Source organism: Echinops telfairi, unplaced genomic scaffold, assembly GCF_000313985.2.
Source record: "Echinops telfairi isolate 266 unplaced genomic scaffold, ASM31398v2 ScPeMD7_3;HRSCAF=10, whole genome shotgun sequence".
NCBI lineage: Eukaryota > Metazoa > Chordata > Mammalia > Afrosoricida > Tenrecidae > Echinops > Echinops telfairi.
Window position 1 is genome coordinate 57,763,737 of NW_022103899.1, and position 10,616 is coordinate 57,774,352.

General features: G+C 54.9%; 1 protein-coding gene across 1 annotated transcript; it reads left to right on the forward strand.

The window, feature by feature from the left end:
• Positions 1-2,108: 2,108 nt before the first annotated feature.
• On the forward strand, positions 2,109-3,134 carry TEX44 (testis expressed 44). Its single transcript, XM_004701835.1, has one exon. It carries the CDS (start codon positions 2,109-2,111, stop codon positions 3,132-3,134), a length of 1,026 nt encoding a protein of 341 aa, XP_004701892.1.
• Positions 3,135-10,616: the final 7,482 nt, after the last annotated feature.

Sequence of the window (10,616 nt, forward strand, 5' to 3'; positions counted from 1 at the left end):
CAAGAATCCACAGTGAATTTGTTCCTTTGTTTTTTAAACTCTTAGGGACATCCCATCCATGCTATCACACCACAGAGTGAAAATAGACTCAACAGTCGGGTGGCAGTGAGTGCAGCATTGAACTACTAATGGGAAGGTTGTCAGTTTGAACATGCTGGCTGGACCTGGGCAGAAAGACGAGGCTGCCCGTTCCCATAGACGGACAGTATTGGGTCACGGACGTTGAAAAGACAAGAACTTTCCTCTAGAACGAAAGCTGGCCCCCTAGAGCGGGCGCCCCGAGTCCTGACTTCCAGTCTCCTCCACTGCGAGGGAGTCGATGTTTGTTACAGCAGCACCACAAGACTAAGGCAGCACTCACGGCATCATCTCTCGGAAGCTCCCTCTCTCGATACAAGAGCATCCTTGGGAGGACGAGATGTTTAGCTCCTTTCTTGCCTGTGACCAAAAGACCGAATCCACTGCCATCAATTCCAACTCCCAGGGACCCTACGGGACAGAGCCCAACTGCCCCTTAGTGTGTCCAAGGCTGGAAATCTGTGCACACTCAGAGAGCCTCATCTTTCTCCCATGGAGCATAGTGGGTTTGAACCGCTGACCTTGGGTTAGGAGCACAGTGCTTAACCTACTGGGTGACAAAGTCTCCTTTCTTCGCCCATGGTCAACCATGAGACTCAATACCATCAAGTTCAAGTCTGACTCATAACGACCCCACAGAACAGACTAGGATACTATGGGAAAAGAAAAGCTCCTCTCTCCCCCTCGGAGCAGCTGGTGGTCCTGAATTGCTGACCCTGCGGTTCAGAGCGCAACGTGAAACCCACGCCACCACCAGGGTTCCTGTTTGCAGTCATGAAGTGGTAGCAGCTGATCCCCACGGGGTGCACCAACAACAGGCTGGAACCTTCCACTGAACCCCTTTCCTAATAAACAGCATCCTCACAGAAGGTTGGTCTGGAGCTACACGGCCCCAGGATACTCGGCATCTTGCAGGTCTCTGGTTGTCCTCTGCCCAACGGGCCCAAGAAGTGGGGGTGCTTGTCCCGTGACAAAAGGGCTGGCCCCTCGGCAGAGGCGCATCTGTGGCAACGAGCGGCTGAGGAAAGCCCGGTCCGAACACTGTGCCCCTGGGACCACAAACGCAACCATCACAACTCTGCCTCGAGAGCCCTGCTTCTCATTTTCACAGATGAGACTGTGCCAACAGCTCACACTCAGCCTGGGAGACCTGGGTAGGCACGGGAGCCACCAACGCCCAGGGCTGGGGTGAGGTAGGGGTCAGGGTGGGCCAGTTGGGAGAGGAGGGGGAGACGGCGAGAGAAGCAAGCTCTGGACTCAGGATAGCCCCCCCCACCTCCAAAAAACAAAAAGACCCAAACCCAATGCTGCTTCTAAGTTGATTGGGATCGTTAGCAACCCTTGGCTAGCGTAGACGTAGGTGCCCCTGTGGGTTTCGAGGCTGTAAATCTTTACGGGAGCAGAAAGCCTCGTCTTTCTCCTGCAGGGCACCTGGTAGGTTTGAACCACTGACTGTGGTTAGCAGCCTGACACTAACCTGCCACCTCACTGGAAGTCAGGATAGGGCTCTCAAATGTGTGTTTCAACCGGCTGGCTTCTCACCCTGCCAAAGGGTCAGGGTCCACACACACTGCTCACTGCACCCCCTTCCAGTGGCCCCCGGGCAGGTAGCACACCTGCCACCCTCAAAGAGACTCAGCCAGAGGGTCAGGGCCAGTAGCTGCTTGTTCCTCCTCCCGGCTGCTGAAGTCAGCCGAGTCTGACCTGGAGTCAGCAGTATGGACCAAGGGGGCCCCGGAGGTGGCCTGGGATGTCCATTGTCATCGTCTGCATCTCATGACCCCCCGACAGTCACCGCCAAGTTGAGCCCCACCTTTGCCCACACAGCCCCAGACCCCAGCAGCCCCTCAGGAGACTGGTCCCCTCACTCCATAGTTGCCTGTGACATCGCCAGCTGCCCAGAGTCCCCTGTGACCTCACCACCTGGGTAGCTCAGCCTGGCAGGGCCCTGGCAACTCCCTCAAACCACCAGCGGGCGTAGATGACCACTCAGCCCTTGGGAGAGGCCGAAGGCACCGGCAGCCCCCCAGATGGTAACCCCCCAGGCCTCCTTGAGCAGCGTGGTGGACCTCCAGCCTCCGCCCAGCCCAGCCACGGAGTCTCAGGGCCAGGCCAGCAGCACGGCCGTGTCCACTGAGGTGGATGAGGTCCCCGTCCAGCCAGCCAGCCCAGAGGCCAGGTCGGTGTCAGAAGGCACCCCGGAGGCCAGCACGGAGGTGACAGCTCTGCTCCTCGTCCAAGTCCCGGATACCCTGCAAGTGTCCCTTAGCGCCCCACTAGTTCAAGATGCCGACACAAGCCAGGGCCAGGAACCTCTGCAGCAGCAGGCCCCCACGCAGGAAGAGCAGTCACCACAAGAGAGTATCCCCAGCCGGCCATCCACGCCACCTTCCCCAGGTATGGAGGCACAGCCAGTGGGAAGTGGCACCGGCCAGCCCCCCCTCGCCATGGTGGCCAGGAATCCCAGCGCCCAGAGTCAGGCCACCGGCAACGCTGACACAGCTCAGTGGCATCCCAGAGGCCGGGGGTCCAGGAGCCCTGAACCGATGGCGCCCGGGGAGGCACGGGCCTGGTCCCTCCCGTCGTCCCCAGGGGGCAGCCCGCCCCCCTCACCCACCCTGCACCCGCTGGCCATAGGCCTGAGGCCCCTGGACCCCAGCTTGTACGTGGCTGACGAGGAGAATAATTACATGCGCTCTATGACCAGCCTGCTGGGCAGCGGGGAGGGCTCCATCAGCTCCCTGGAGGACATCCTGGTGTGGTCTGAGGCCACTCTGGACATGGCCATGCGCCTCCTGGCCACTGGCCAGGGCTCGGTGACAGACCTGCTGCAAAGCCCAGGGCCCGGCCTGCGCTCGGCCTCCAGCCTCCTGGACAATGCCAGCTCGGTCATCTCCTCCAGCTGGACAGCAAGCACGAGCTCAGCCCTGCGAACCATCACCAACATGCTGGAGACAGTGGAGCGGCGGACCATCGAGGGCATCCGCTCAGCCGTGCGCTTCTTGACCAGCCACCTCACGCCGGACCAACCCCAGGCCAGCCCTGGCTGTGACTAGAGCCTCGGAGACTGCCCAGGGCACGGGGAAGGGGAGCCCTCCCATCTGGCAATAAACCACCAGCGAGCGTTTATTTTCCAAGTGCCAGCCTCTCCACTTCTCCAAGCCGAGGGCAAAAGGTCTGGAGTGGGGCTGGGGGTTCTGGGGTCAGGAAGGGGGTCCCACTCCTTTGTGCCAGGGGCCAAATGTGCAAGAGAAGAGCCAGGGCAGACTGGGGGTCTCCAGGTAGACCCTCAGCCAGGTGGACATGCACCTGCTGGACGGAAGCCTGACCCTCCCCCGGGGCAATGCCGGCCTGGCCAGCTCCAGCCCCTCGGCCAGGGCTCTCTGAGAGGTGGGCAGTGAGGCTAGAGAGCTCTGAGACAAATGTGGGTTCAATTCCCACCAGGGAGGTGGGATGGGGCTCACGCAGAACAATTGGGGTCAGAACACACAGCGACAGGCCGGTCATTAAAAAAACAACAACACCCAGAACAAAGAATCATATCATGTGGATGAAGGGGAGTGCAGAGCGGAGGCCCAAAGCCCATCTGTAGGCAACTGGACATCTCCTTACACAAGGGTCACAAGGAAGAGACGAGCATGTCAGGGTACAGTATAGCACTGATGAAACATACAACTTTCCTCTGGTTCGTTAAGGCCTCCTCCCCACCACTATTGGGACCCCAATTCTACCTTAAAAATCCGGCTAGACCAGACCATGTATACGGGTACAGATAAGAGCTGGAAACACAGGGAATCCAGGACAGATGAGCCCCTCAGGACCAATAATAAGAGTAATGATACCAGGATGGTAAGGGGAAGATAGGGGGAGAAAAGGGGAACTGATCGCAATGACCCACATATAACAACCCCCCCCCCCGGGGGATGAACAACAGAAAAGTGGGTGAAGGGAGACAGCAGACGATGTAAGATATGAACATAGTAATTTAGTTTATCAAGGGTTCGTGAGGGAGGGAGAGTGGCAGGTGTCTGGCCTTGGCACAAGGGACTCCATTTTGAATCCGGCACCTTCTTGGGTCTCAGAACTCACCTCTCATGGGCCTCCCTCACATCGGCCTCCCCTCCCCTCGCTGAAAATCACCAGTTCTGAGAACCAGATATCCCCGAGAAAGAATGTTCTTTGAAGATATGTTTACTTCACCTGCCCCAGTACCTATAGATAAGATTAACGACCACTTCCCTGCATCCCTTGAAGATGTGTTTATTCCACCCATCCCGGACCTATAGATAAAATTAATGAGCGCTTCCCTTTGAAGTCCCTGTGTGCAGCTGTGCCTGCCACCAGGGGATATAAAAACGCAGCCAGAAATTCCCCTCGCGCGGTTTCATTAGCTCAATACGTGAGTTATTGAACCCGTCCGCAAGCTTCTCAATAAAGCCTGCTTCTAAAACTTTACCAATTGGATCTTTAATTCCGCTTCGTGCCCCAAAAACCCTTACAGCAGGGAGGGATAAAAAATGTGAAGCTGGTACCAAGGGCTCAAGTAGAAAGAAAATATTTTGAAAATGATGGCAACATATGTACAAAAGTGCTTGACACAATGGATGGATGGGGGGATGGATGGATTGTGATAAGAGCTGTAAGAGCCCCCAATAAAATACAACAAAGCATTGGCTGTGGAGTCTGCTGGGGCTCACTTGACCCATAGGAGTCAGCATCGAGCTGCCCCCGTCCTGCAGTGTCGCTGTTTGTCGGGGCTGCCTCCATGGCGGTGGGTGACCACCCGGGACGCCGTGAGGATGAAGCATTGGCAGCAGTGCCTGCCAGAGTGGGCCCTAGCTCGGCATCATGAGGAGTTCTATTGTAGAACTGGTCGCCCAGAGCTACACACAGCACCATCGCCAACCCAGCAACTCGGGGCTGGGGTGTTCGCTGATGATAGATGACATCACTGGCTCTGTGATTGAGGCCCATCCCCTCCCTAAACTCGCTGCCACCTAGCCCAGGCTGACCACAGCCGCCCTCTGGACAGGGCACAAACTGCCCCTGTGAGTTTCCAAGACTGTAAAAGTCCAGTCTTTCTCCTGCGGAGCTGGGTCACCAGCCCAGTGTAGACCCACTAGACCACCAGGGTTCCTCCCGACAGGTGGGCTCATGAGCAAGTGACTCAAGGCCCCAACCCCTAATCACAAGATGAGCCTTTCTAGGACCACTCGTTAGCAACAACTATTGAGGGGCAGCCCCACCCCGTCCGTTGCTTCACCTTGAATAACCAAAAACCGGACTCACAGTGACCCTATAAGACAGAGTGGAAGCCCCTGTGGGTTTCCGAGGTTGTAACTCTTTTTGGGAGCAGAAAGCCCGGTCGTTGACCCTCGAAGTCACTGGTGGCTTCAAACTGCTGACTTTGTGGTTAGCAGCCTCACACATAGCTCACTCCACCACCAGGGTTCCTTCCTTGAATGACAGGCACTTCCATTAAGTCAGAGGAGCCCAGCCCTGGTGGTCCCAAAAGGTCAGCAGTTCAAATCCACCAGCCGCTCTGAGGGAGAAAGATGAGGCAATCTCTTTCCATCAAGATGACAGACAGACAGCCTTGGAAACCCTGTCCTGTAAGGTCACTAAGGGACTGAATCCACCCAACAGCTACAGTGCGGAGAATTCCTGGTCAGTATGACTCTTCTTGCCATAGTCTTTGCAAGTAGCCTCCAGATGACTGGGTGGGGCTATGTAAATGAGGTGTCTGTGGTCCACCCTGGATTGGGTTACTCGATGATAATGTAAATAAGGTGCATGGCACACTGGTGGAGGTGGGACCATACAAATAAAGTGTATGAAACCCTATAAGGGGATTGGTCGGTTTTCCCATCTCTCTAGGCTTAAAATGAGTCATTCAAGAGATGGACCTCAGGGGCCATCAAAAACTAAGGAATTCTCTGAGTGGAGGGGGATCCCAGCAGACAGGCAGAGAGAGCTGTAACTCTGGAGATGGTGGTGATCAGTGAGAAGCAGTCGCAGAGACATGGTGGCAGCCAGGCCCACGGATCAAGAAGTGGGCGCCTCTGGGGAGGAGGCTTGCTGACTGAGCCTTGGTGCTTTTAGGCCACTTTGACATCTGCCTTAGCGAAGCTGGCAGAGGGAGGGATAGCTGGTGTGGAATCGGTGAAAGCACGGAGGGTGGAGGTGGCTCTGACTTCCACCCGGGGCAGCTGAAGTTGCCCCTCCTCCCCCTGTACCAAGGTAAAGGTGGTCATGCCACCGCTGCAACCGGTTTGAATCTGTCAGGACATTCCAAAGGCGTAGCAGGCTTTCTCCCAGGAACCAGGGACAAAAGGCAGGGGGCTCTTAGCCCATCTTTCCTGCTGCCAAGGGAAGGGCAGCCTTGAGTCCAAGGCCCTGCAGCTGCCATGGTGACATTGGCACGCAGGGCGGGGGCTCATGGCTTGGGGACGCTCTAGAGGGGTGTCCAGACCTGCAGAACTCAGGGCTGGCCATGCAGAGGGCAGGGCAGACATTGCTAGTGACCAGTGGCTTCGAGGGCCAGGAAGGTGATTCCTTAGGGGACTTCGGAGAACTGCAGTGTTGCCGACCCGTGGACGGACGGTGGAGTGTCAAGAGTTGGGAGGCTGGGGGGAAGGTGAATCTAGGTCTTTCAACACATTGTTGGTCCTTGATATGAAAAGGAGCACCTCACTTTTCCCGCATGACGGCACTGACAAGGGGCTCCTGTACCCTGTGGTGCCACGGGCGATCGGGACCGAGGCAGCAGGGAGGGAGGATGGAGGGTGGTGAGAATGTGGTGGTGGGTCATTGACTTCTCTGATGCTGAGAAGTGAGGCTGACCGAGGTACACAGTCACCCCTCGAAGCCCAGCACCTCACTTCCACCACACCGGAGAGTGCCCCCGCCTGGCTCAGGGCCTTCTGGTTCCCTGGTTAGATCTTACATCTGACAACCAGTTTCTCCGGGGGTGGGGTGGGGGGTGGGGTTGCCCTTTTGGTCATGCGTCCTAGCCATGAGATCAGCCAGGCGGCAAAGGTTCTACCTAGAGAGAGAGAGAACCAGTGGGCAAGATCGGTGTTCCACCACCTGAGCCTGGCAGGGACTTGATAATGGAAGGGCAGTGGCAAGGCCTGAAGGATGTCAGAAGTCTCATGATGGTGGACACTGGGCTGCCAGATCTCCTACAATGAAGGATGCGTTCCCACGATGCGGTGAGTGCTGGCGGGAGGCTGCCCGAGTGTCAGCTCCCTCCGAGATTTCCAGGCTCCTTGTCATCCCCATGCTGGGTGTGGTAGTTACATAATCTGGTGTCAATTTGAGACTATTAAGAGTGAAGGGGTGGAGTTTAGCCTGTCAATCGGGTCACAGCTTGATGACCTCATTTGGAGGCGCTATAGAGATAAATAGCTCACTGGAGGCAAGACATATTCACTCCCTGGGAGACGTCCCTGATGGCGAGCCACATGGAGCTACACTTGATAGAGCCAGAGCCCTGGAGCTGGAAAAGCCACATGGAGACCCATGCCAGCTCTAAATGCTTCCACCACCACTGGATCTGCAAGACTTTCCCCCCACTGGCTTGTGATCTTCCTGCATTCTGTGTCATTGCATGTGTTGCATGAGTCTGAAGAGGAATTTACAGACTGGTATCAGACATATGAGCTAATATCGAACTTACAGACTTGATCTGGACTGGGCTGGGATGTTTTCTTAATATACAATTACTCTTTATATACAGCTCTTTCTTATACACATATGATTGTCTCTGGATTTGTTTCTCTAGGCAACCCATACTAACACACTGGAGATAAGGCTTAACCCTCTGGCCCAGTTGGGGACAATTTCAATTTTGGCTTGAAGGTTCCCACGGGCTGGCTGGGGTTCTCTGGGGCTGTCTGTCATTACATCTGCCTCAAAGCTGCACCTCCCGTCTGTCCACTCCTGATTCATTCACTTCCTCCCCCTCCTCTTCCTCGGGATGGATTCCTGTTTTAGGGTACAAAAGAGACCCCAAAGCTCAATATAACTTAAAGAAAGAAAACATTAAGTCTTAAGGAGGCAAAAGACCTACCATCTGGGTGAGGACCACCACAGCACGAGGTCACAATGGTATCCAAGGTTACCCTGAGATTCAGAGACAAACAGGATGTGGCAGGGTTAAGGAAATTGCCACAAAAGCAGATCAGTGCACACAGTACAGCTGGGAAGACAGGAGCGGGAATGGAACCATGCTTGGGACACATATGTTGTGTTAGACAGAAGAGCTCACAAAACTGGTCCAGGGACATCCAATCAACACAATCGGGGCTCAAGGACATGATTCATGACTATGCAAGCCCCAGCATAGTCATCTCCATCAAGTACACACCAGGCAAATCCCTCAGGGGGTGACGGCCCTCCACTTCCCAATGAACTGTCTGTGGCAAGGCTGCTCACATTCCTGGCTAATGGTCAGAAGGACTTCAATGGAGGCTTAGTCCAATTAGTGGGCACTCAGCAAATGGGTTTTGGGTTTCACTATTATCCATCCAAACCCCAAACCAAACTCAAGGGCCATTGTGTCAATGCTGTCGCATAGCAACCCCTCCACCCACCACCATGGGTTTCCAAGACTGTAACTGTTTATAGGAGTAGAAAGCCCAGTCTTTCTCCTGGAGAACTGCTGGTCGTTTTTGAACAGCCAACCACTTGGATCATAGGGCAGTGCTAACTCCTACACAAACGGGGTGCTCTAATACAGCCAACTTGGACTCCAGAACAGAGACCCCAAGCCCCAAGTCCTGCCCCTAACCTGATACAAAGGTAGCTTTCCCATGGTGGGGGATATATGTGGGGGAGGGGGCCCAATTTCAATGATGGGGCATGTTTTAAATTTTGCTTTCTTCTAATAAAAGTTTATAAATCGAGCTCAGTTTGAGTTTATTTTGGGGGGGGGGACTGGGGGTAGGTTTAAAGTAAATCTGCCAGTATTCTGATTTTTGCATGCACAATCATATTCTTATTTTGGTTGTGACAGCAAGGCTAATTGGTTAACATAACCAAGTGTTTGTGGCCAGGTGCCTGGGCTGGGCTGGGGAAGGCCCAGGTTCTAACAAAGCATGTCTCCGATGCTCCGACGCCCTGCGGAATAACAATTTGAGGTCTGCAGTGTATACTGAACTATTGAGACGAAGGCTGCGGAGAGAGCCGCCTCTTCGTTTCCGGGACCCCAGGGCCAGGGAGCGCGCCCTCTGCTGGCCGGAGGACAGTACCGCACACAGGCGAGCGGAGGACGGAAATCCGCAGATGGCGGTGTACCTCGGTGCGTTGTGCCTCGTTTTACAGATGAGAGGTGTGTGGCAAGCCCGCATCCAGCAAGTCTTTGCTCACTTCATGTCTCGGTCACATTTTGAACATTCTCACACCGTCACGGAGCCCTGGTGGTGTAGTGGTTACAAGTTGAACTGTGGTCCCCAGTTCGAAACCACCAACCCCTGCTCAGGGCTTTCTACTCCCGCAAACAGTTACAATCTTGGAAATCCACGGCGGCGGGGGTGAGGTGGTGGGTGGTGGACTGTTCTACCCTGTCCTGCAGGGTCACTGTGAGCCCTCAACTCGAGGGCAGTGGGTTTGCCCTCGGATGGCACACTACCGGCCAAACCTAACTGGCTACTGCCATGGAGTTGATGCCGATTCATAGCGACCCTATAGGACAGGGTAGAACTGTAACTCTTATGGGAGTAGAAAGCCCAGTCTTTGTTCCCCGTGGAGGGGTTTCAAACAGCTGGCCTTGCAGTCAGCCGTTCAATGAGAAACCACTACTCAGCCACCACCAGGGCTCCTAGAGACTAAGTTCCGTGCAAACCTATCTTTCCTAAGAAACCCAGAAAGGTAAGTGGGTTGATTTCCATCTTCACAGCACTGCTGTGGTCTGGCTCGAACCCCAACATGCCTGAGGTCTGCCTGTACTAAGAAATCAGGGCTGAGGGCAAAGGCCCTCAGGGGAAGGGGTGGGTCAGAGGGGCTTCTCTGGCTGGGCAGTAACCATTGAGCCTGTACCTGGGAGCAAGGCAGTCCACAGACGCACAGTCTGCTCCTGGACAAAGTTTCCAAATTTCCATTTCCTGCGCTGTGAATTGGGTTTTGTCTGTCTCAAAAGGGTGCTTTGATAAACGCCTGTTTAAAAAGCACCCTGGCATTTAATAATGGACAGGAGGCAAATGTCCGTTATTTGGCTTTCTCTCCTCCTTTGGGGTTCTCCTCGGGATGTGTGGGTCTGGCCTCATCACCTGAGCTTGTCTGTGGATGTTCTGCCAACAACCAGAACTTTCCAGCATGGACCACACGCCGGGGGGGGTAGATCTGAAGTCTGAGGATGCTTACCGTGCAAAGTGATTCCTTTGCATCTTTGAGTTTTAAATGCCAACCCACAAGGAAGCAGGATTCACCTAAGAAGCTGGCTTTGCTCTCACAGCCATTGAGTCGAAGTCACTGAGTGAGACCCCAGAGAACAGGGTAGACCTGCCCCTGTGAGTGTGAGAAACTTTTTTTTTTTT

What these genes read in the sequence shown, in the direction of transcription:
- TEX44 (XM_004701835.1), top strand. Translation starts at nt 2,109, where the DNA reads ATGGTAACCCCCCAGGCCTCCTTGAGCAGCGTGGTGGACCTCCAGCCT.